Source organism: Etheostoma spectabile, chromosome 16 (genome assembly GCF_008692095.1).
Source record: "Etheostoma spectabile isolate EspeVRDwgs_2016 chromosome 16, UIUC_Espe_1.0, whole genome shotgun sequence".
In the NCBI taxonomy this organism is placed as follows: Eukaryota; Metazoa; Chordata; class Actinopteri; order Perciformes; family Percidae; genus Etheostoma; species Etheostoma spectabile.
The window spans coordinates 15,896,601-15,924,375 of record NC_045748.1 but is presented as its reverse complement, the minus strand read 5'-3'; the positions used below and the strand labels follow the sequence as shown (position 1 = coordinate 15,924,375).

General features: G+C 38.0%; 1 protein-coding gene across 2 annotated transcripts in view; it reads right to left on the bottom strand.

The window, feature by feature from the left end:
• The window catches only part of ccbe1 (collagen and calcium binding EGF domains 1), a 32,987-nt gene that overhangs the window by 3,565 nt on the left and 1,647 nt on the right, over positions 1-27,775 (bottom strand). Inside the window, exons 3-8 of one of the 2 annotated variants that reach the window (XM_032540009.1) lie at positions 6,284-6,336; positions 5,889-6,023; positions 4,860-4,997; positions 3,221-3,327; positions 1,703-1,811; positions 775-914 (exon numbers count right to left, since the gene is read on the bottom strand). In XM_032540009.1, coding sequence (XP_032395900.1) covers positions 775-914; positions 1,703-1,811; positions 3,221-3,327; positions 4,860-4,997; positions 5,889-6,023; positions 6,284-6,336 — 682 coding nt within the window. Of the gene's footprint in view, positions 1-774; positions 915-1,702; positions 1,812-3,220; positions 3,331-4,859; positions 4,998-5,888; positions 6,024-6,283; positions 6,337-27,775 lie in introns of both variants that reach the window. The other variant, XM_032540008.1, reaches the window with a different exon arrangement.

Below are 27,775 nucleotides of genomic sequence, written 5' to 3'. Positions count from 1 at the left end.
CACACACGATATGACTAATTGTTGTAAAAGTGTTAATGGTTTAATTTATCAAAAGAGGAGATTGCATAAATACTCTGTGGCTCTGTGGCCACATTCTTGATTTAGATCCTACACTTTCAACATTCACTTCACACTCACAGGCAGGATCGAGCGCTGCACAAGAACACAGCATGCCAAAGAAAACAGCTAAAACTGTAAATGGATTCTGCTTTCTTTGTTATTATTGCTGTTAGTGTGTCATCCTTTTACAGATTACAGAAGGTTTCTTTAAGAAGGTGAGTGAAGTATTGTAGATACCTGGTTGCTCCCTACTTATGCTCTCTTTATTAAGGCAACTCAATTACAGCTCTCCTGGGGCCTGTCTCATGACGCAGGAATACTAAATTACTTGGATCATTTTGGTGAAAAAAATAGACAAAAAACAGTGACGGAAGTTAAAAGACCTTTTCAAGGTTTTACTGCATTCGGTGCTGTTGTCCAGATTATTTGAGTTATTCAGCTGTAAAGTGTCAAACTGAACCAACAGATGGCAAAGGTGGACTTAAGAGACTGTGATAACCAGGAATAACCCAGAGCAGTGGAGGTCACCGTCAGAAGAGCACACACACAGTTCCATACTTGCTGATTCAATAGTCTATGTTGTTAGATCTGAGAAATGTGACCAGTTAAATTGTATAAAAATACTAAGTAAATGTGTCTATTTTATCTGGCATAATCCATTGTGTGAAACTCAATTATTTATAATCACTGGGAAAAAAGTATACATTAACTGACCACGGGTCCTCTGGGGCCCCGCTTGATGTGGGACAGGTCTGGTGTGGGTCCAATGGGACCCATCAAGCCCCTATGACCAGGAGGCCCAGGGGGGCCCAATTGTCCTGCAAGTCCTGAAGGGCCCTCTGGTCCTGGATCTCCTAAAACAAACCAGAGGGATATTAATGAACTAAAGATAATTGATCACAAAAAAAGATCAGCGATAGAATATATGATTGAATGTTTTTTAGCAATACTAGTGGCTCTAGAGATGGCAATGTTGGTCAGTTGGACATTAAATGTTATGAACTATTCCTCTAGTTCCACCAGGTGAAAGTTTTTATTTATTTGGTGAAACATCTCAACATCTACTGGATACATTGGCACAAACTCTGGTACAGATATGCATGGTTCTCAGATTATGAATCCTAATGACTTTGGTGTTCTCCTGACTTTTCCTCTAGCATCACCTTAAGGTTGATAGTTGTGGTTCTAAGTGTATTGTATAACCAATTAATAGATTAATTACCATGATACATGAATTGCCATTAATACAGATATTCTTGTCACCCTAGTGATGACTTATGTTTCATTAAGCCCCATCACCAGGTGTGATCCAGTATTTTAGCTTATAACAAAATACCTGAACTACAAACTAATGACTTAATCATCAGCCTCAGTTGTACTTTGCGTTTAGTGCTAAATAGCAAATATTAGCATGCTTCCACACTAAACTAAGATGGTGAACATGGTAAATAATGTCCCTGTCAGCATGTTAGCATGCTGATGTAAGCATTTAACTTAAAGCACAGATAGGTACTGGCTTCCAGAGCCACTAGCATGGCTATAGGCTCTAAAGTCTTGCTTCAGACTATCGCTGCTGGATGCAGGCCAGTTTCCTCAAGCAGAGTCTGACACGGTTTTAGTATCTTAAGAATCATGTGTTTACCTGGAGGACCAGGGAGACCTGGAGGCCCTGGTAGAAATATAGGCGACATCAGGGTTTTCTCACTGGTCATCTGCTCAGGGATGTCAGCACTGTTTGACAGCATGGCAATCTTGAGTAAAGAAACAGAAAATAATGACTGAATGAACGGGGAAATAAATTTTGTCCACCAAATATAACTGAAGGAGTGATATATATTTAAAATACAGAACACACAGCCAAAATAAAAAATACAAATTCTTCCAAGGGTTGAAGTGATGTCAAATATCCAAATGCATAACAATGATTTGGTTGTCATTCCTAAAACGGTTTAACATACAATGATACAGAAAGTCCTGTAGTGTCAAACAGGACAGGAAAATTACACACTGCAGAGGCCAACTTCAAGTTAAATTATGTTAAAAGTATATTCCCTGCCAAAGATGAAAGGTGATCTTCCATCTGCAACAAGCTGCAACCCAGACAGATGGAGGGCCAGGCAACCCCTCTGCATTATTCAGCAAGACCAAGAGAGTTCCTGCTCTGTATGCTAACAGGCATCCTTGGGAAAAGTTATCTTTGATCTCTCTATAACACAATGTGGATCTGGCAGTCCCAGAGGGAAACACGTGAAAAACCTTGCTATGCTGCAAGGGCCTACAAATCAGAATGCATGCACACACGCACACACACACACACACACACACACACACACACACACACACACACACACACACACACACACACACACACACACACACACACACACACACACACACACACACACGTCGTGGTTCACCTGGTGATCAGTGAACATTATGCAAAACTATATCCTGTGATAGTGTGATCCAGCATCCAAACTCTAACCTTCCTATGATGCATATGAGTAAATGATAAGATACTTTTTAATGATAAGATACTAAGATCATATACCGTAATAATATACAGTATTTTCATATTTAATTTTCATTAACATTAAGGAAAAAGGCATCATATACTGTTTTGCTGCATGAGCACTGAGACAACACAGCTGGAAGCGATATATGATGTGTTACAGCCAAGGGTGTTGAGTGCCACTGTTGACAGACTCGTGCTTGAATCGCCTGTGATACACACAGGGAAATAGAACCCCCTTGAGTTTTACACAAATAGCCTACCAATTCTCACTTATGGAAGAAATGAGTAAAGGAAGTTTTTTTAGACATTTCCTTATTAGGGAATAAAGTGCTACAATAAATCTAAAGGAAGTTGTAAAGATCAGCCTGCTGTTGTTTCTGAAACACTGTCAGGTATGGGCTCCTTGGAGATAAAGCGAGATGTTTAGGTTGTGATAAATAAACGGAGCAGTTCTGCAGATATTCACATTCAGCTAAATCAAGAAGGTGTGTTTAATGCCCATGGGTCCTTTTGCAGTCAAGCATAGAATACTAGAAAAAGCTGCAGGATTCTGATTTAAAGATAGAAATACGGTAGTGTTACAGTTAACTGAATACATAAAATCTTGCATCTGTAAGATAGAAACGTGTGTTTTATGACTTTTACTTTTTGTTTAAGCTGAAGGACAGACATCCTGATCTGGTGGAAATCGTCACAAGTGGCTGAGCAAGTTCCAGCATTCATCACGTTGTCAGACTTCTCAAAGAGATGCACTGCTGGGAATTGGGAGAAAAACAATTCTGTCACAGAGGTTACGAATGTGTGAAAATGTTTCTTTCAGGAAATTCGTCAGAAAAAAAAGAAAGACACAATATCACCTTGTTTGCTAAATATGTGATTTGATTTGAGAAAGCATGTCTTAAAAAATGTTTGCTTAAAAATTGTGTTAAAGGAATCCTATTAAAAGAAAATTAATGAATGGTCGATATTCCCAAGTCACACAGTGGTAGTCTGGTGACATTTTGATGGGTTGTTGTAAACTGTGTGTGCTATCCAAGGGATGAGTGGCTTATACAGGGCAAGATAACTAACTGTCATTTGTGAGACCCGAGCGTTGGAGGTCACTTAAAATCCTTGACTTAGACGAGAAGGTGGTCTAGTAAATTTGTCAGAGTCACGGGGCAGACTAGTGCTGTCCCTTTGTCTAACTTCGGGCTTTGCTGAAGGTAAAATAATGCATTATAATTACATATTTCTATATTTAAGTATTTTACAAAAAAATGGGTTACTTATAGACTGGGTCAACGCCGCCCACTCTGCCAGCGATCTGATTTTGCCCAGCAGCTCGGTTTGGAAACGTTGCCCATTCAATTCTCTTGGAATTTTGCAAAACCAATCACAAACTGGCTTATCTACCTGGTAAGCTATTGACAGGTTTATCACAATGATGATAGAAAAGGCCACCAAAGCACAGCAACTCGTTGATGGCGCTGTCGCTTCTACGTCTCCTGGATCATTGGTCTGATTGGTTGAAGGACTTTCCAATTGCATACAGAGTCATTTGAACTACGCCCGTTGGACACTCCTCTTGTGCAGAGAAAATACAGAGCCGACTCCCCAGACGCTCAGTCTCAAATCTATTGAGCTTGGCTTGGTCTGGTGATAGCCAGTGTAGCTTAGTTACTGAGCACATTTGTTTCTATAATTAAAGTTTAAGCAATAAATTTGCACAATCCTAAAAAGAGAAGAACAACACAAAAAGCACACAGCTCCTGTTTTTTCTCTGGCCTGTAGTAGAGTGAGCTGTTCTCTATGAATGCCTATGTTTTATGGAAGAGGGAAAGTGTCTGGACTCTATTTTTCCCACTACGTTATAAAGCATAAAGCAGAAGCATGACTATATGAACCATAATTTCTCATTCTCCAACTTCTCCTGAAATGTTATAGTAGGTAATGGAAGATAAACTCATGGGAGGAAGTAGCAAATCTGCAGCCCCTGACCGCTTCATTTGCAACTGAATATGGGGCAAAAAAATACTTTATAATCGCCTCAAATGTATCCAGCAAATCAAAAAAGACCAGGAGTCACAAGGGCAGCAGTATTTTTGGGAGACAGATTTGTTCTGACATGCAAAAGGACCTGGGATGTATAATGACTACCAGGTGTCTATGTTTGCCATAATCCTAGCGTACGTCCCCCCCAATCTCTTTTTCACTCAACAAATAATGTGTGGTGATCTCCACATCACAGTCAGATGTGCCCTTGAGTAAAGAGAAAATGTGTGAGTAAAAATACTATTCTCACCTCTCTCCCCCTTGGTGCATGTTTTCCCATCTTCTTCCAGGAAATAGCCTTTCTCACACTCACACCTGTAGCTCCCCACAGAATTGACGCAGATCTGAGAGCATGTAGTCGTGTTTTTGTCTGCGCATTCGTTGATGTCTATTTGTTGTAGTGACAGACAGAAGAGAGATAACAAGCAAATTAAAGAAAGGCCAAGTCAATTAACACACACATATCCAATAACATACACCATCCATCCATCCATCCATCTATCTTTATCTGCTTATCCGTATCGGGTCGCGGTGGCAGCAGCTCCAACAGGGGACCCCAAACTTCCCTTTCCCGAGCCACATCAACCAGCTCCGACTGGGGGATCCCGAGGCGTTCCCAGGCCAGGTTGAAGATATAATCCCTCCACCTAGTCCTGGGTCTTCAATGAGGCCTCCTCCCAGCTGGACGTGGCTGGATCACCTCCCTAGGGAGGCGCCCAGAAGGCATCCTTACCAGATGCCCGAACCCCCTCAACTGGCTCCTTTCGACGCGAAGGAGCAGCGGCTCTACTCCGAGCTTCTCACTGATGACTGAGCTTCTCACCCTATCTCTAAGGGAGATGCCAGCCACCATCCTGAGGAAACCCATTTCGGCCGCTTGTACGCTAGATCTAGTTCTTTTGGACATGACCAATAACATAAACATCCAACAAAAATACAGAAAAGCTATATTGTTTACAATCTTGCACGGTTACCACCATCTTGGCTCAAACTTTAGGTTGTAAAGTACAGTATATTAACATAAACTGCCGAATTCAGCAAAATAATCTGATACAGTCAATACTCTACATATATGCCAAGCTCAGTTTTGAAATTGAAAATCACCCGATCCATCCAATCCAGAGATTGTGTGAAATAGTTAATAGACTTCCTGTACTTAAGGATTGCTATTAGGTGCAGATCATCTTCTAACAGGCCAAGCTCCACTTTTTTGGCTTCTAACACATTTAGATGTTTTTAAAGAGAAATTATATTCATGAGTTGTTGTACAAGGTCTCACCTAGACAGTAGGGCTTCTCTCGGTTTCTGTGGCGCTCACGGTCATAGCGGTAGCCGGGGTAACAGGTGCACACCACTCGACCAAAATGGTCAGTACACTGTTGCTCACAGGGGGCGCCAGCACACACATCATAGTCTGCAGAAATGAATTAGGCATTTCACCAGAGTGAACACAAAAAAAACCCAGGTTGATAACATATCCATCTACAGTATCTGTCAGTTTATTTAAGTGTTTTGTTCTTCAATTATGTCATTGGGTTATGAAACATTCAGTGAAGTTAAACTATAATAAAGTTAAGTGAAGTCTGTTTAAGAACAACCATATGGAACATGATGGGAGAGAATTCCAAAGTGATCACAAATACACAAGACAGACATACAAAACATTTCTCCTACCTTCAGGAATGCACTGGCCCAACACAAACTTGAAGCCCTTGCAACATTTTTTTCTGTAAAACATCAGATGGACATAAGACAAATCCAAAACACTTTAACAAACACACAATAGGTGACCATATTTCCATGTTGCATGCATAATGTTTGACATGTAACATTAATAAGTAAATGCAGAATTTGTTCCCATCAATTGTGTTTGGGAAATATCTTCATGAAGATTAATGTGGCCAGACCGCACACGCACACACACACACACACACACACACACACACACACACACACACACACACACACACACACACACACACACACACACACACACACACACACACACACACACACACACACACACACACACACACACACACACACACACACACCTGTTGCATGATTGTTTATGTCTGAATTACAGTTGACTATGTTGACTGTATGCCATTTCGTATTTCTCTTCAAAATGTCCCTTTTGAAACCCTTATTACCGAGCAAATACTGAACTTTACTCTTCATCTATTCTGTTGCATCAATTTCTTTTCTGCTCACTTACATTCTTCTTTCATATTTATTAGAGAGAAAATTTGATGTGTATATTTGAAGCAACAAATTAAAGAGCTTTTCTTTAACATCTTCTCTGTTGCATCATTTTCCCCCTCATCTGTGTTCAGTTTTATAAATACCAACTCTATGATAACATATTGCAATATTTCATCAAGATGAGTCATAACGTTATGAGGTAATCATGCCTCGCTCACACTCAAAGAAAGAGTGCTCCCAGGTGTTACTTTCAAACAGGAGGTGAAAAAAAATCCAATTACAACATGAATTCATGGCAATATAGTGCAATGACACTCCCTTTTATAGTGGTACTGATAAAGGATTACTCTCTGTAATGCTTTAAAGTTTTTTATTTAAGAGCAGTTATGATGATGGGTCATTCCAATGGGCCTTTCTGATCATTTTACATAATGAAAGCTCTCACATCTCTGCTCACCAGCATTGAATTGGTGTAATTTGTTTAAACATTTATTTCCCGTAACATGATTTATCGTCGCTCAACCACGTTCACTCTAGGAGAACAATACGGCTATGCTAGCAGCTCTGTGAGGAAACACCATGTGGATCTGGCAATCCCAGAGGGAAACACGTGAAAGACCTCACTATGTTGCAAGGGCCTACAAATCAGAATGCATTCACATACACACACAGACACACACAGACACACACACACACACACACACACACACACACACACACACACACACACACAGAAGGGTACTTTTGGTATTTGCACTACAAAGACTATAAATATTTTGTATGTTTGTATTAAGTGTCCATTTCATTATAGTAGTCATATTTACCACAAATAATTGAACATGCACATATGCACGTATTTTAATTTCATTAAAGAGGGGTGGAGGTGGGGGTCACATTTGAGCATTTAAAAATTTACTTGAAAGTAACGCATAAGTTAATTTCTGAAGTAACTAATTACTTTTATAATTTGTAACTGAGTATCTAATTTAGTTACTTTTTGAAAGAAGTAACTAGTAATTTATTACTTTTCAAAAGTAACTTGCTCAACACTGGTTGGCGCCTTGCTTGATAAGCAAACTTTCATGATACAACCGTGGTGACAGTAAACTGAATAATTTCTGCTTTCATTTAGCTAACTGGAGTTCTTTATAGCGACGAATGTGATTGTGAAACACTATTCTGCTAATTATCAAATTAAACGTCTGTGATAACCAACGAAGAGGGACGGCTTCATCTGTAATACAACACAACGCAAGAGAGAGAGTACACACCCACTATACAAGCGTCACTGTATCTAAGAACTGTACAGCCTCACAGAGATGCAAGCATGGCTGTAGACTCAAAATCTGTTTGGTACTGTAGTTGGCTAAAGCTAGTTCCTGAAACACCTTAAATTGGTTTTATTTTTTATTTTATTTATTAAGTATGGAAGTACTATATGTCTTACATTTTAGGCTAAGACAAGTGCAGTAAAATGTAATAACGCATGCCAAACTGGAAAGTTGTTTCTGTGTCTGTCTTTCAATTAGTCTAAGTGAATTACATCTCAGCATATGTTGGAGTGTTTGTGGGTGGGAGATCTAAGGATGGTTTCCTGTGTGACCCATATTTTCATGTCACAATAATCTCCCCATGAGGACAAAAGGCACTTATAGCAAATAACCAGCTTATCAAAATAACCAGGGTAAGTTGAACAATCATGAGAAAACAAACATCTATGTTGGTCTCCAGAAGATCCTGAGAGAGGAGACAACATCCCACGGAAACTAAGTTCATATCTGTGTTGAAGTTCATTTTGTACTGAACTGTATCTTTATTAAATTATCATTCAGGGAAATGCTTATTAGCCCTATAACATTCTACCTTATTGTACTTTCTCTCATTAGATCATTAAATAAACAAGTCTGAAATCTGAGTGATATTTGGTTTGCAGATTAAAGGCCTTTTAAAACAAAATTACAGTATTATCTGGGATTTTCCATTTAGACAAATTGTTTTAAATTTAAAATGATTGATTTCTTATGTTGTAACCTTTTGTTTTGACACCAAAACAGGCAGACCAGGAGTGGTCTGCAAAAGACATGCAAAACCGAGATGATAATGATACAACCTGTCTACAAGTTAAAACAACATGCATAGTAAAAAAACTGGGTGATACTAAGCTGAAGGTCAATGCACTAAGACTAAAGCAATAAAATAAGCTTAAACCAACTACGTGATTTATTGTCCGGGGGTGGAAAATCAGTCTTTGATATGGAGGGTCTCAGAAATAAACTGCTGAGACATGGAGATACCAGAATAAAATATCAGTGCTGACATTTGTTACAAATTTGGGCTTAAGTGTTATTGTCTATTAAGAAGAAAACTCTAACGAATGCACGGCACTGACTGCAGTCATACTATTGCCAACTTTAGAGATATTTTTGTTAAATGACATGTTGTTGCAATGGTTAAGTCTGCAATAAGTACTTGCAGTTCCAACACAGCTTTCTTAGAATGGGGTTTGATTCGCATGGGTTTAAATTTTATGTTTTCTACAATGGTAGGCCAATTTAAAGGAGAATTCCAGTCAATTCCAATACGTAGCTTTTTTTGTTGTAAATTTGGAGAGCGGTCAGTAGCAAAAAAAATAAAAACAAATCGGTGCTGTCTACACCGTGTTATCCTCCTGCTAGATTTTGCACCTAACAGGCTTTGACAGGGCAAGTTTTAAACTTGTTTCTAGCCTCTAAACATGTTTCAGATGTTAGTACAAGTGCCTACCCATGTGCAGTTATTCCTTTAGAGTAAGCACAGCGAATTTGACTGCAGCAGATTTGACAGAAAGGCGTGTTTTGACCAGTGTGGACTTCACCAGAAAACAGGAAATGAACAGAGGTATGTGCACTGGCTGAATTTACACAACTTTTATGCCTTTCTGTCACATCTACTGCAGTCAAATTTGCTGTGTTTACCTGGAAGGAATAACTGCACATGGCTAGGCACTGGTAATGACTGAGCTGGTGTAGAAAGCACCGATTGTTTTCACATTTTCTCTCTACTGACAGCACTCCAAATATTCCTTTAACTCTATACAAAAGGAATTTTTTTTGTAAATGCAGTGTGTGAAGAGTGTGATTGAACTCCAGCCTCTGCTGCAGTACACAAATGCTTTAATGAAAAAAGGATATCATTATTTCCAAACCTTTGTTTTGTTTAAAAATCTTTGTTTATATTTTAACAACTGTCTGAGTCAATATCTGTTATTAATTGAAGGCTATTTAACAGTCCACCTCACCGCACTGTCACTATGTTTGAATAGCAGAAACAGCTCAGATTTAATTCAATCTCCACAGTGACACACTAGGGGACAGTCAATGAGCATATCATCAATGCGTGTTTCTTGTTTCAGCATTTAATAGAATAACTCCTATTCAAAAGATTAAAGGGATATTTCACAGCTGGAAAGATGAATATATATTTAAATTGGGTCATTTATGAAGTAGAAATGTGAAATTGTTTTAGAAATGTGTGCCTTATAGACCGAGAAAAGCCAGAAAATGTATTTTTGGCTCATGTGGAAGAAAGACAACAACTACCAGAATCCACTTGCTTCGCTTCCCTACAAGTCCACTCCCAAGCCACACAGGTGGCAGGCTAGCATTAGCTTTCCACCTAGCTTGAACTTCTGCACTCAATCCGCATTTCCACCTTCACGCACACTGCTTTTGATGTCCCCTTACCAGGGTAGCGGAATTGAGCAATACCACAGGCTGAGGTGCTGGTCTCTGTAGCAGGCGAAGCTCGCGTAGTGTGTTGAGTATTCCGTCTGTAATAAAGTCTCCTGCATTTTCTCCAATCTGTACCAATGTGTCCCGGTGGTACACATGTGCGGTAGTTTGGAAAGTTAGATGCTGAAGATGGCTCAAGATGGCTGAGACTTGAATGCATTGGGTAGTGACAGTCCCACCATCCTATGGGCGGGTTGAAAACATGCGTAACTAGCTGGCTGTAGTCCACAACTCCTGGGTAAAAATGCCTCTGTTGACACTAAATGAAGATTTTTGCATCATCAGAAGCTTTGTTCCAGACCCATAATACAGAGAAATCTAGTCTCGGGGACATGAGGGAGGGAAGCACGGTCATTCAAAAATACTACTGGGTTTCTACTGATACAAAACTTAATGCTAATTGAAGTATCCCTTTTTAGCATGGGTAATTAGAGATTAAGCTCTTTATAATATTCAGTTCACAAAACAAGACTATGCTGAGCCATTGTGCACAGAGCCTTAGCACCTTTCATAACAACGGCTAAAAATACAATGCTGTGCAAGCTTGTTAGTTGCTCACGTACTTCATGCAAATCACCAAACAAATTCAAAACATATGTGGATTTCATTCATATTAATGAATGAAAACAAGGAGGAAAGATATCCCAAATGCATTCATGACACTTTTCCACAAGAATATCAAAGAGTTTCCAGAGTCACATGCCCAAACGCATCATTACTTGTTGACTGACATTTAACTTCAGATGTGCTAGAGTGAGTCCTGCACGTGTTCAAATTTGATCACATCACAGACAATCTGACTGTTTTGCCACCTGTTCCTTTTTTTGTACCTAAAGCTTATTTCATTTTGCCAGTGATCTATATCATATTACAGCCCCCCTCTGAAATGTAGACATAGATTAGTCTGAACCATAAGCACTCTAATTACCTTATAAACAGTGGACCTCCCCTGAACCAACATGGTGGAATGGCCTGGCCTGGCTTTGTCTTTTAATAAAACACACTAATTCACAACGACACACAAGTTAAAGTGGAAGCAACTATAGCATGAGCAAAAACTGCACACTGATGATGGTTACAGTACATGCATCTTCATGAGAGGCCCTCTACATCACATCCCAGCATGCTCTTCTCTGTAACAAGGATAACAATTACAAAACTAAAGGGGATCACACACACAAACACACACAGCTGTGAGACAACACATGCAGTCTGCTCAGTGGATGCTTATTTGTCTAACAGTGATATACAAAAGCATGTCTGCATTCCACTCAAGAGAAAACGTTTGCTGAAATAGAAAGGACAACTTTCACACTCAAGCCGATAACCTGTTCATACTGAATGGTGTGGATTGAGACACATAAAAGACATGCTAATCAATTACTAATTAACAATAAAATTTAGATAGTATAATGATCACCAATTTTGGAAACAAAACTGTTGCAGCTTATGTAAGGATTTGCTGCTTTTCTCGGTTTTGTATAATTGGAATATAATCTGAGTTTTGGACGGACAACAAGTAATTTGAAGACGTCACCTTAGGCACTGGAAAGTTATGATAAACAACTTCATTATTTTTGGACAATTTACAGACTGCATGATTCATTTAGTTGCATCCCTAATTATTTTTGGTTGCCTTCATGCTGTAAACTTTTATTGTAGATTTGTTGCAAGGTGCTAAGGGGCAGTGCACAGTAGCGCAATTAGCAAGCAGGCTTCAAACTGAATAAAAAAAGGAGTATAGATCAAGGTAAATTAGGAAATTACAAAGAAAAAGCAAAGGCTTCTTGTCTTGACTTATGCGTTTATTGACCTGTCACACACCAGCAAGGTTTGCTTGGACTGTGAGCATGAGGTACTAGCCTTAATATTAATAGATTTTTCCAAAACAAAAGTAGCCTACATAGGAAACAGAAATACACACATACATGTTGTTAGATGGCAGCATTAAACTGAAAAAACAAAAATCACAGCTGAAAAAATTACTGAAATTAAACCAATTTTTCAACAGCTGCTAATCTGCTCCTTATTCTAAATATCATCTTACCCCAGAAATCGAACTCCATTTGCCTACTTATGAACTATACTACACTTTAGTCTATCCTTGGGAGTCCTCTACAGCTCAGACTTTGCCCTCTCTGCTTCTTCTCTCCATTAACATCATTGTTTGGCCTTGTAATCACATTCCACATTAGTGATTGCTAAACTCCTGTTAATCAACTCTTCTTTCCCACACTCACCTTAAATTATTGTTGCATCATTTTCAGGAATAATTGCCTTTGCCTATAATTCTATCTGAATGAAGAAGCTGCACTTTTTTTTTTTTTTTTTTTTTTTTTTTTTTTTTTTTACAGGAAAAGCTTACCCTCTACAAAATGTCGTTATTGTCAAGACCATGGCGGCTCACTGGCTCCTGTTTATCCTGCCAAGCTTTTGGTATGAGTCTTAGTCAACCAACTCTTGTGCAAAACATGCAACAAAGACACAACCCATTCAGTTAGTTTGCACAAGCAATTTTTAAATCAGATGATACCTCATCAACAATAAATTATTCTTCTGTCTCTTGGACTGCAGCAGTTCCCTCCAGCCTCCAGTTTCTTCAGCTCATCCAGATGTAGAATATATAGTAATCCATAACCCATTTCTTCATCATTTCATGTATTCTTCAGACATACTGCCTTCTTAGTATTCTGTACTCTCCACTAGCATGGTCAATGTTCCACTCACTCTCAAATCTACACAGATTAAGGTACTCTGTCTCCTCTTCCTACCGTCATATTATCATAGGATATTTAATGCTGTGTTACTGACAACCATATATTCACTCACACACACACACACACACACACACACACACACACACACACACACACACACACACACACAAAGTTTCAGAGTCACCACAGTTTAATATAAATAAATGAAAAGAAGGTACACTGCACTTTGTTAGGCCTCCTGGTTTGGACGTTCGTTCTGGAGATTCACATTATGTCATTAAGAAATAAAACTCCAGCCGGTTAAACTGTGTCCTATTTCTGTGAGCACACACTGGTTGTCATGACAAACAGGACATAAAGTTAAGCAACAGCAATTCCACAACTAGACAAAATAGAGCATATTAAGAGGGACAGCTGGTGCTGCAGCCAAAAAAAAAAAAAAACCCAGAGGGGAGCAAGTTTATAGGTACACATAAAAAAAAGTATAGAAAGTATGTCTTCAGAATGTTTGGATACCTTTGGGTTTCCCTAACCTCCAAAACTGAAAAAACATCACTCTTAGATCATTTATTCTGCTAAAAATACTACACTCAGAAAAGCAAGGAATCAAACTTGATTGTTGTCATCATTTTCTCTATAGAGGCCACTTTAAGTCATGATTCCTAATGCACCAACATTCCTCCTTCAAATGGGTTGCTGTTAGAACAGCTATGCTGTATCATGTCTAATTATTGTCAGTAATTATAATGTAATTACAGGCAATGGTTTGGAAATGCCATAAAAGGTAAATGATGTTGGAGAAATATGTTTTTCCACAAGCTGATATCTGTCAGTTGGAGGCAAGCCATTACAGACAACAGTTATAGCATTATAAGCCCAAAGCACTTAGCCGTATAACTCAGCGTGATGACTAAAGGGACATTTCATAGACTGAGGGGTCCAACAACCCAGCTGTAAAAGAAAACTATTTAGTTGGCTTTTTAAATGACAAATGTCCTATTAAAATAAGATCCCCTTGCTTTCCATTTAAAAAAAAAAGTTCTGTTTCTATCTAGGGTGAGTGCATATTTATGTCTGCCCAAAGAAATAATGGCGCCCCATTTGATCACTAGCATGGTACATTAACATAATGTTAATGACTGTTTGAACATGTCCATGACAGTCACACAGCTTTGGTACAATACCCCTTGGCAAGGCCCCATATTTAAAACAAACAAGCAGTCTGGTTAGAAAATTGTCCATGCTCAATTAAATGTTACTAATTCAAAACTCTGCTTTTAAGTCTTGCCCTTTTGTTTTCATTATATCTCTTGTGACACAATGATAATGAGAAGGCTTGGTAAATGTAAAAAAAAAAGTAGGAAAATATGCCGTCAAGCATGTAGAAACCAAATAAAGTCAAAGGAAACTGTTGCTGCTAGTTATAGAGAAGTCTGTCATTGTGGTTACTGTTGTCTACCAAAAGAATAATGTAAATAAAAAATAAAGTTTTGATTTCACTCTAATATCTGTATGTCCAATATGCTATAACCATCAGCCGGTTTGCTTAGCTTTGCATTAGGTTGGGGGGAAACAACTTGTCTGGCTCTGTTCAAAGGTATTAAAATCAGTCCACCAGCAACTCTAGTGTAAAAACAATCACCTGCTCCAGCGTCATATTCATCATATCCTTAAGAGTGTTATCGATCTCATCATAGGTCTTAAGGCAAATCTACCAAAATGCAGAACTATCCCTTCAAAAACAACTGTACGCACTATACAGAAAAATGCATATTATCTGAATCAGTATTCTGCCAACAAGACTCTCACAGTGCCTGCATGTAACCAGCTTGGCTTGGGTGTGAGCTTCACCACAGTGAGACCACATTAACAACCCAAATAAAAAACAGTAAACAAGTGTCCCTGCCTGCCTGACCAATATGCAGCCATATAGGGAACAAATTAAAAAAAAAGTCACAAGAAATAAGGATCTCTCCCCATTATTACCATAATCCATCTGCTGTTAGCAGCTACTTTGGCCATATACAGCACTCCCGCTGTGCTGGCATCTGCAACATAATCCAACAAAACCAGCAGTTTTTCACAGAGACTCACTGCAGCAAAGCACTTCAGCTTTGCTCAGCTTTGGCAGACAGCTGGAGCCTAAATACTACCAGTCAGCTATAACAGAGGCAGCCAGGCCTTTGCCTCTCTTTGTTGGATTTCCTCGGTGGTGTCCCAGGCTCAAACAAAAATCACATTTGACACTGACCACATGTTATAAAATGCTTAGTGTAATCCATAATGAAATCTGTCTGCTTTTATGACACATTTTTAGCTGAGAAACTCAAACTTGGATTTATATAAACTTTTACTTAAAAAGCTGAGGACAAGTGCAGAGGTGTGTGTGATGTCTCTGATACTGACACTTCAGGAAATGATACAGAGCACGGCTGTCTGTGAACTATTACATTAAACCATCATCAGCCCTTCCATGTGATTCTAAGTCAAACCGTTCTACTGGACACAAGCCAGATATTATCAGTTCCCCTCAAAAACTGAGATTACCTCCACAACCAGGGAAAAGTGTTTTAAAAAGCATTATTAATAATTTAATTAATGTGTTATCTGTTAACAGCTCATTACATTAACAGAAAGAAAAGGCTGCTAAAAAATAAGCACTGTAATATGAACAGCCATACTATGGAAATGGTGAAAAACAGGTTTTAAGAAAACTGGTCCCCGAAGAACTGGCCGCCTGAAAGATGAATTAAAATCAACAGTAGCTTATGAGAGATTTTTTACCATTAAAAAAAGATGAAGACGGGCGCCTGGGTAGGTCATCTAGTAGAGCAGATGCCCATATATAGAGGTTTACTCCTCGATGCAGCAGCCGCAGGTTTGACTCCGACCTGCAGCTCTTTGCTGCATGTCATTCCCCCTCTGTCTCCTCTTTCAAGTCTAAGCTGTCCTGTACAAATAAAGGCCTAAAATACCCCCAAAATTATCTTTAATCAAAAAAAGAAGACAAAGAAATGTTTCTTGTTATGTTATTTGTTAAGACTTAAAGTAAAAAGCAGATGTTCTTTTTTTCTCAGCTTAGACCTTTCAGTAGTTGGAGTTGGTTTACTGTCTCACAACCCTCTTTATTACTTAACTAGAATATACTGTATATAAAGTAGAATTTAGAAAGAAACTCTCAATCAATCAATTAATAAATCAATCTACAATCCATTCAAGCACGTAACAATGGGGCTTCAAGCTAGTACGTGAGAGAGAAATCATGCAGTTAATTTACAGAGGAAATTGAAACAACGTAACAGTATTGGGAGCACCAAAAGAAGTGTTATAAAGCTACGAGAAGTGACTGGTGCCTCTTTGTGTTCAGAAGACTGGATGTACAGTATAGAATTTTGATATCTACGGCTTACATATTCTGTTTTTGTCATGTGTTTGACCAGTAAATCTGGCTTCTACATCCCGGTTTTTAGCCATGCTGTCAGTACACTTCGGTCTAGACTGAAATGTCTTACAACCATAGAATGGATCGCCATGCAATTTTGTACAGACATTTGTGGTCTTCACAGAATGAATCACCGACTTTGGTGATGCTCTGTTTTTTTCTTTAGTGCCACCATGAGGTTGATATTTGTAGATTTAAGTGAAATGTCATAAAAATGTATATGTGGGATATCTGATTTAAGCTTTGTCTTGTACACCAAACCATGATAATTGTTAAAGTGCTCATATTATACTTTTTGGCCTTTCCCCTTTACTTTATTGTGTTATATATCTTTTTTGTGCATGTACAATTTTTGTACAATGTGAAAAAGCCCAAAGTCCATCCCAAAAGGGGCTTACCATCTCCAACAGAAAACATTGTTCACAAACTGCTCCAAACAGCTCTATTGTAGTCCAGCCTTTACTTCCATGACGAACGTGTCACTTTGTAGCACACGTTATAATGCTCGCCTAGCTGCTCGCGTGGCCCACCCTCATACTCTGCTTCTGATTAGCTAGCAGTACTTACCTAGGTACTGTACGCATGTCCCACTCCCAACAAAGATGGAATAGAAGGGAGATGGCTCACTCTGTAGCTAAAACAGAGAGCTCAACACAGGGTGAGAGGAGAAAGAAGAGCTGCAGCAATGTGCAGTACAACAAATACTGTATATGGTATATTTTGAAAAATAAACCACGTAAACCTATTCTGATATAACCTAAGTACAATAATGAACCTGAAAATGAGCAAAACATGAGCACTTCAATTGGTGACAATCAAATAAATTAAGTTTTTAACTCAATTTCAAAGTGTTGATTCCACTTGCTAACTTGTTCAAAAACAAAATTGTTACCAATTGAAAAATTATTTTAATTTGCTTAAAGTTTTTTCAGTGTAGTTGTGTCAGGGCTGGAGACTTTTATGTCTTCATGTGAGGTAGTTACTGTTTTACAGTTCTCCTTTAATCCATTTCATATGTTTTCATGACATGCAGTGTGTAAGGTAACTGAGATGTGAGGTATGTGACATATGTTAGCCCACTTGAGGCTTTGTGGTTTTCATGTTATTTTAAAACATGCATGTAGTGAAATTGGATATTCTGTCCAGGGATTGCACACAGAAATTAGACAGCATTGACCAACTTGGATTATGATTTAATATAACACTTATTAATGTGCATTCCTCTAACAATGAAACACATCCAGCCTTTGAATAGAGAGAAGAGGGCAAAGTGAGAAGATGAATGAATGTAGTATTTAAAACAGCATGTGGTAGCTCTATAACTGTATGACATGGTCTTGGCAGGTGGTAGTGGTGAATATCATTACATTAAAATACAACTGAATCACAAATATTGAAATTCAGCAGCATGCAAGATATATTCTCAATGGAGGGGGCAACATCTGTGCTGCCAAAATCTACCAAACATTAAGCCCCTTTTCCAAAAATGTGATACTAACATTGAATGCTGCAGCTGTTTACGATTTAACCTGACTAGACTGGCATGCGGCGGTGTGTTCACTGGTGAATGCGGACATTTCCCTTTGCTAGCTGCGGCCCGTACATTTTTTTTTTTCCCTTCTTTTGTTTTTTTTAAACTTATGGAGAATAAATTATGGCTTCAAACAGTCCAACGATGAGTAACAATTAGCTATGGAAAAAAAAAAAGCGTATTGAATTTAAACACACCCAATTGCTTGCAATTAGCTGATTAACCAGTCAAGAAGTTCCTGTTCCACAGTAGTGGGCGTACAAATGCAGTTTTTTTTTATGCCAAGTGCTGCTTTATTATTTCATTTATTATTTTTTCTGAGTGGAACACAGTAACATGTTGATACAGCTAGAGCACCATCTTGGATATACAGGCAGAGGCATGGAGGCAGAAAAACCACAGCCTGTGGTTTCCCTAGCACCATATCTCTTAACCATCGCAAAACCACAGCGTGACCAAAGTGTGAACACATTACAGTCCTCCACGGAAAGAAACAGATGGGTGAATGGGCGACAGCCAAGAGAAACAAGAGTGGGATTTAAGAAACCAAAATATATAAAAGAAATTGTTGATACATGGATTAGGGAAGCTCACCAGCCACCAAAGAATCCTGTAAATCATTTAATTTACTATTTACTACCACTTAGCATGTGTTTAACACTGATATTTAAGGTCAGAACATTTAGAGAATAGTAAAATATTTGAACACTAGCACTTAGTCATATATTAACACTAATAATGCCAGATACTTATATCTGTTTCTGTGTTAAAATGCAGATACTTCCGCCATCTGAAATGACTCCCCCCAGATATAGGTGAAAAGAGGCCAGACCAATGCCCTGAGGTTATTTAATATATGGTAATTTCTTTAGACATGTTAGTTCTCATTTCCATTTACAGTAGATGTTCAGTTGGTAGCTTACATTTACCCCACACCATGTACAGCACATGCGTTTAAAGATGCGGAGGCGTCGACAGAATCCATCACATCCCTCTCCATTTACAGCCTGTCCTCCACACACTGGATAACTACTGTACAGTACTGAAGAATGTGTACTCTGAGAAACAGGTAAAAATCATCCAAACAGCAGTTGTCAAACTACTCTGATAAAAGAACTCCAGGCTTTAGGAGAGGTTATAAAAGCAAGAACACTCAAACCCAGGGTCTTTCCAGTAAATGCTTTGTATCAGGATATTTTTTTTTCAAATGAAAAAAAGATGGCAAAACGCAAACGTACCAAAACAAATTACTCCGTTCAGTAATACTGAAAATGTCTGAAATGACATGTATCTAATTATTCAAATAAAGAAACATGACAGAAAGAAGACAGAAAGAAAAAAATATTATTTATAAATGAGAAATTTAAGGATGTGGGACCATGTAGACATTTTGGTAAAAGAAATATGAAATAGTGAATCCATTAGCAAAGTTATGAACACCCCTACTGTTATGTATAACAGTATGTATATTTCTAACATCACTTCATGAAGTGCATTGCACCAAAGAGAGGAGGGAAAGAGGATGTTTGCTGCTGCTTGTGATCTACATCCGTCACTAAGGAATGCTCTTTAACACTAACATGTCCTCCCCTGCTCTCACTATGATAACTTACACTTCATTACATCTTCCTCTGTGCTTTTAAGAAACAGGATAGGGATTCACCCTTTACCTAATAGGGCATATAAACATTTCGGTAGAACTCTTTTACATCTAATTTATAATAAAATAATAAAGATATGCTATTAAAAGATATGATATGTAAAATATCCCCCCCTACGGGAGCAAAGATGAATGACAAAATCAGATCTGAAAAACCTGCCTCCACCTCCCACTCACAACACAGTTCAACAGTGACAGTGATATCTTCCAGCAGCACACTAATATATTAACGACAGGACCTGCAAAAATTACTCACGACCATTTGGTTCGATTTCTATAACAAGATTATTCACAATATGGTGCAAAGTGTGACACCATTAAAGTGACACACATTATGGGGTGGTTCTAAGGCTTATGAATTATTAAAAGGTCCCATGACAAGGTGTTCTTTGGAAGCTTAGATAGATGGTAGATGGTAGATGCTGGGGGTGTGGCGTCGACTGCCACTTTGCTCATTTGCAAAGCCATGATGCGTCTCTCTCATGGGTGGGCCAAATTCAATGGGCGGGCAAACCAGAGAAAGGGGAGGTAACCTTGCCCCTTATGACCTCATAAGGAGCTAGATTCCAGATCGGCACATCTGAGCTTTCATTTTGTCAAAGGCAGAGCAGGATACCCAGGGCTCGGTTTTTACATGTCGCCATTTCTAGCCACTGGAAGACCATAGGCAGGCTGGGGGAACTCATATTAATGTTAAAAAAACTCTTAAAGTGAAATTTTCATTCCCTGGGACCTTTAACATCAACAATATTTCTATGGGACAGCAAAACAGACAAATAATTGTGTTAGGCTTTTGTGAAAAACAAAGTGATAATAGTGAATAAAATTGATGTAAAAAAACTAAGCGTTCCCCTTCTGTTATGACAGTGACATTATAATGTTTTTCTTCTTTCTTAAGCCTTGTGTATTTTTTAGTTTGCATTGTAAAGAACTTTGGGGTGCTTTATAAGATCTTTTACAACAGGAACAAACGTTTTTCTCTTTGATGCATGACAGATGAGCATCTTATATCGATGTCTGTACAAAATATGAACTGCAGCAAGTTTTATTAACTCGGTTTGAAAATGGGGGGAATGAGTATTTTTTAATAATGATGCACTTCACATGAGATCTATGGTCCCAGAAGTGCACATGCAGGTGCAACTTATCTCACCTGTGCATGGTATCTATTAAAGTGGGACATGCATATGAGCACACAGGCACATAATTAATCAAAGGTGTGAATGAGCAAACATGTACACCTGGTTGTTACAATTTCCCTCACAGGAAACAAATGGCACAAGTAAAGTTGTTCCTGTGTAGAGCGTAAGTATTGCAATAACTGAAAACCTTATTAGTGGCTTTAAAGAAGATGTGTTTTTAAAACACATAAACACTCAACTTTGTGGTTAGATGGGGCCCTAGGTGCTCCAACTATAGGGCTTCCATATGGCATGTTGCACTGAGCTGAATTCATGGGCAACCCATTCTTCTATACTGACTTACAGACAAAATATTATGCAAAATATTAATAATATTATGGAAAAGGGACACTGTCCTCCCTAAGAAATATGTCAGATCAGTTGTCATAAAAGCTGCCCAAAAACCAACATACTGTATGTTACGTTGTTCTTAGATCTATTTTTCTTAAATTGATTTGTATTGATTTTGAAAGGCACAAATAAATGCTGTTGTCCTGCCATTAAAGGCACCAGATCAGATATTTTTGTATGTTTTGTTCCGGACTGCAATTACAAATGTATTTTGTTGTTTAATTTTGGCGACTTGTTTGACTAAATGATTGACATTTACCCCACTGACACTAAGCTCACTTGTGTTTGGCTCATGATTCATCAAATTGATCCATTTAAGAGATTAGTCCATCATGGACACATAGCAGTGTGGGAAGACTTCCTACCTGGTCGACACTAAGGGTAAAGTTGCTAACATGTCAACCAAAGAAAAAACAAAAAAGGTTCTTCATAGTATTTCATTGTATTTAAAAATCAGACAGCCTAGAAGCATTAGCTTAATCCAACAGCTGACCTGCTCCGTGGCTTTCGATCCTTTTAACACTCAACTGTGTGGGAGCTGTCATTAAAGAGCAAAACCAAATGTTTACATCACGTCCTGGAATCCACAGTACAGCCTGTATAATACAGCGGCCTTTCCTAGTTAACAGACTTCATATCCTCTTTCTGAATATTGGCAGAAAACAGATGTTGATGTCTTTTCTTTGACAGGACATCATGCATTATTTCAGGGATTTGGTTTAAACTGAATTTTGGGATATATCAAACCACAGTTTTATGCTTGTGTCGATTATTTAGCATCTGCATTGAGCAGTTATTTGTGTAGTGTAATTGTGTACTTTATACAAGCATCTTTCACTCTTTTTTCCTCTGCTTACTCAGTCGAGTATCAAAATGGTTAAGAACAGTGCCAGGTGCTGGACATCTTTTAAAGGCATTTTTGATTGGCATGATTTTCAGTGGTGTTATCTCATTCTGCATCTACTGAGGTTAATTACGGTAAACTCGGTTCACTCAAAGGGCTGTTGAGAAACAGCTTGGACTTATTCCCTGCTCCTTCCCCAGACATCTTATTTATTTTATCATGATGTATTTTTGGTTTGAACCAAATCTAAAAACCATTTGTTAGTAATTCCAGATATGGTTTAAATAAGTGCAAAATATTTCTGCTTTTACACTTTACCATGGGGTTTTTAGAAACCACAAGAACCGTGTTTACAACAGAACAACAGCAACATCAAGTGTTGTATTAGGTTGCCGTTTTTCCTTTAATGCTATCTTCCAAAATCTCTTGAAAAGAACTGTGCTGCTCTTTTTTCCTCTACAAACAAGAAGACAAGACTTGACAGGTATACGTATTAAGTCTACTAACTGGTTTTCTGACGCATATCCAGTAGCATAGATAAGGTGGTTAATAATTGGTTTGTAAGTAATAATAAAAAAAAATAATACATCTAAAGAGAATGTCTGAAACTGAGAGTAATCATTTTAAATTGCCTGATATTTTCAAACTCCCTCCCCTGGAATAATTACTGTGTGCATAATGACTAATTGTACTGTACCAGTGTACATGTAATTTCATTTAGAACCCCAGCATTGAGCAGACATCCAAAAATGTTGGAACATGTAAGTTGTACATCTATTTAAAAAGGAGTCCAACCTATTAAATAACTACATTACAATAGTGGATGTGTGCCCATGGCTCAGTTGGCATTATTTAGCAACATTATAACATGGGGGCTTTCCTGACTAACATGTTTTTCCACCAATAAATTCTCTTGAAAGATGCTATTTGTATGTTGTCCATTAATCTCATTCTACCTTTCAGTGAAGAAAATTTATAGTTGTTTCAGAAATGTATTAGCCCAAAAAGGACAAAACATAACTAACTGGTGCCTGCTGAACTTGAGTATGTGCCATATTACATAAGTATATCCTTCATGGAGCTATGATCATTGGAGGAATGACAATATAGCAACAGAGAACAGAACTCCCAAGTGTATTTCCGGTGTTGAAAGCTATTTGAATAGGGAAAAGGAACAGAAGTCCAGCTGAGATGATTATTCCAAGGTGCAGAATACATTTACATTTGATGTGAAAACCAGATTTGAAAACAAGAGTTATTGAAAGCTTTGTAGCCAAGTTGAATAATCAGATTGAACTGATCATTTCTCTGAAACTGAGCAGTATGAGTAGTGTTTGAGTCACTGTCTGGGAATAATAAAAATCAGTTACTCATTTTACAGTCAATAGAAAATCAATTTAATTTCTTTTGACAAACTTCTGGGCCCCTGGATTCACAATATAAGTATATAAACACTAGTACAATGCTGAACAGGAGTAAGTAAAAGTGAGAGATACCAAATACCTCTAAATAAATTCCAATGCATTTCATTGGAATGCATTGCTGGTACATTTACAGGACACAAACAATGGTATTTGAATCAGCCAAGTGCATGATACGTCTATGGGGTGGGGGGGCAGAAGAAATGTTATCCTCAGTTTCCTTACTGCGTAAACCAGAGTTTCCCCTAAATTCCAGAGGAAAGGAGGATGGGAGCAGAGCAACAAAACACTTACTACCACCAGCATTATTTGAAAAAATAACAAAGCAACAATTACAAATGCCACACATCAATTATGTATAACTGTTGCAGATGTAGAGAAGAAAGACTCACTTTCAATGTGTTCCGCTTCTTTTGCAAAGAAGCATTTCCTTTACAGTGTAGGTAAAACACAATAAATCAAACCAATGTAATCACTTTTTTGTGTACCCTTTTATCACCTTAGAGAAGTTATAAACAAAGATTATTAATGTGCCTCTGCCGTATGATGGTTAACAGATTGGATCTGTCTCTCATCTTAGATTTTCAGAGATGTCATATGGCACTTAATTCCAGCAGCTGAAAAAACGTCTACATTTTAAGTAAGCGGCTCTAAATTACTGCATTTGATTTAACAGCATTAAAACAATAAACATTAGGTGCATAACCTGTTCATAAATATCTGTTCTGTCACTCTCTACTGCCAAATGATAAAGTGATTAGACTGGAAGCAGCCAATGTAAACTCAACAATTAACTGTTTGTTAACAGCCGTTGTCAGAAATGTCTTCCCCAGGGGGTCTGTCTCACAATGCAGGATTATGAAGTTAGCTGGATAACTGCTGAGTAAAAACTGGAAGCCCATTAAATCTGCAACATGGATTAGGCATGGTGGCCCAAAGGCTAGCACTGTGGCCTCACAGCAAGAAGGGTTCTGGATTCAAATCCAAATTGTTCCTGGCCTTTCTGTGTGGAGTTTGTATACTCTCCCCACATTTGGGTGCTCTGGTTTCCCTCACCATCAAAAAACATATACCAGGTTATCCAGTCAGTGTCCTTGATCAAGGCATTGGCTGTCCACTGCTCCCTTGAGGGATGGGTTAAAAGCAGAGAAGGGTTAGTGTGACTGACCAGTGATAACCACAATGGCAACCCAAAGAAAAGCCACTAACAGCCATACTTCTGCCAATCCTGATTACAAACTGATCTCTGGGACGTAAATTAAAAAAAGGCAACAGCATTGACCGCCTAACACTAAAGATGTTGCCAAATCGGAACAAAAAGTACACCCCTTATCATTTTAATCAAACCTTACTAAGGCTTTTTTGGCTTTTAGTAAAGCATTTATGTTGCAATCAGAGGCATTCATGATTTAAGTGCAACTTCTGGAACAACCTCTTAGATCTTATTGTAAGCCAAGAATATTTAATCCTGTAAGACTAAAAATATAAGCATACATTTTCAAGCCTGAAAATACCGAATGACAATCTCCATTAAAACAACCCAGAAAGACAGTGAGAGAAGAATGTGCCTGCACTGACAGTGAGACGGATATGGTTGGAGTCAGCAGAGGGCCTGGTACTTCTCTTGTCTGTGACATATGCTCTCTGGGTCTCTGGTGTCTCCTCTGATGCTCTTTCACAATATGATAAACGCAATGATGAGTCTTTAACTGTGCACACAATGTAATGCCATGGTCAAATGGGGCCGGTTTCAAAATTCCTCCATGTGGTGCTCTCCTATCCCAATAGACCTACAGAAGACTTGATTGTCAATGCCTCTAAAATATTTGACATTTTGGAAAATTACATTTGCTTTCTTTCTGAGAGTAAGATGAGAAGATCGACGCTACTCTCATACTTGTCTGTTATATATGAAGCTAGAAACAGCAGCTGATTAGCTTAGCATAAAGACTAGAAACCGTGGGATACTGCTAGCATTGTGCAGTCCAAGCGTGACAAACATCCAGCTACCAGCACCAGAAATTAATTTGTTTGTTTAATCCTAACAAAAATATTTCTGAGTCAGCTGGCTATAGTTTATTTAATCGTTAGTAGGTACGCAATATAGAGTATTACGCCAGCATAATTCAAGGAAAAATATGAATCCCGATTTTTAAGCTTAGAATTGAGATATATATATATATATATATAAATAAATAAAAATAATGATTCTCTACAACAATTTTTGTTCTCACGAAGTGTAATGTTTATTGCACACATGAACCATAACAAAACATAACGGTGGTACCACACATAGATTTTGTTGGCACCTACAGTACACTGCGCATCACCACAAGCCTGTAAACATAGGGGCTTCTATGAAGAGAAGGGAGAGCAGTGCAGCTCTCTGGAATGCTTTAAAACCTATTTTATACAATCTGTTCAAAACTCACAGAAGAAAGCATTAGCGTATGTGATGCAGTCGGCTCGTAAAATTAAATGACAATCGAAGTCATTTAATAAATGTATTTTAAAAAGTTATTAAAAAATTAAATAGTGAACAGGGTGAATTGAGGTTGCAATTTTATAACGATTAATCGTGCAAGCCTACAGAGTTTATATTAATTAATTGTACATTAATTAAATGCATGTAGTATGCAGTAGCTAGCATGCAATTTCAAACAGCCTCTACTTCATTGCTGAGAGCAGTGACTTCGTGGAGTCACCGCTGCTTGCATGGCAACTGCTCTTACCATACAAATGTAAGAGTGGCATCAATGTTTCTCTTATATTTGTATGGTAACTTACAAGAAAGCAAATATTTATTTATATTAATGCTAACTGGTAAAACTGCTTTTTCAAATTCACCAAATTACCAAACAAGAATAACATTTCAATAACAAAATCCAGGCTGATAATCGCATTAATGAAGCTGTTCAGTTAGAATTTAAACATCCATACCGAAAGCTAACCATGATCATGACCACTAAAATCACTCCATGAAGGAACTGCTCATGTACATTCTAAGCTTTAGTTGTATGTAAAATAACGGCCATTTAACATCTGCAGTTCTACAGATTGTTACTCAAAAACAAAAGTATAAAAAAAGAAAAGCATTATGCCCTATGGCCTATTGGGGGCCGTGTTATAATATCAAACTTCTATAGCACAACTGCGTGTAAAAGCACCAACTTTTACACAATGGTTTTTTTTGTAAAAACAATTAAACTATTTATTACAGTAAGAAATGTCCCGAGATGTGCTGACACACTCATACACTGCAGAGAGCCTAATGAATGCCATAAGCCGATATTTTCTTTTGGCAACTGAGTCTTGCCAACTTAAATTGGTTCCCTTTGAACTACATCTCAGTCATGCCAAGGCACAATTGCACTGGTATATGAAAGCAATTTGAAAAAGAATGCAGTATGCAAAATCCACATACAGTATATCTTATCAAATTCAGATAATCTGAATCTTTGGCATTAAAACTCTATAAAACTATTACGGGGTTGATGGGCAGTCATCTGCTCACATCGTACAGGTGAACTGAAATGCACCCAGGGCACTTGGCTCTAATCTTGGCTCTTAGCTGAAAACCTTTTTTCTTCTTTAAATAAACATTGTGGGAAACAACTGTGGCCACAGCCAATAACCATAAACCAACATAATTATGTTAAGAATGTGTTTGAGATTTGAAGATCAAACAGGATGTCACTGTGTGCTTGAACCACAGCCAGCAGTTTGTCAAGAGATGCAGAGATGAAACTTTACAAATTCTACATTTGGAAGACTTCTCAGAGGAAATATTCAACATGCTGGCATTTCTTTAGTTCTTGATATGCTTTCCCAGAAAAAGCACACAAATAGATTGACTATGACTGACTGGCAAAATTATGAAAATAATTTTCCTAAATAACTTGCAAACAACAGTGTAACCATGTCATTAGCTTGATTCACAATGTGCCTAAAAAAGAGCATTACATTCCTGCAAAGTGGTGTTTAAGCATTTATCAGCTACCCATTTTATAATAAATATATCTTAAAGAAACACTATTAAGGGGG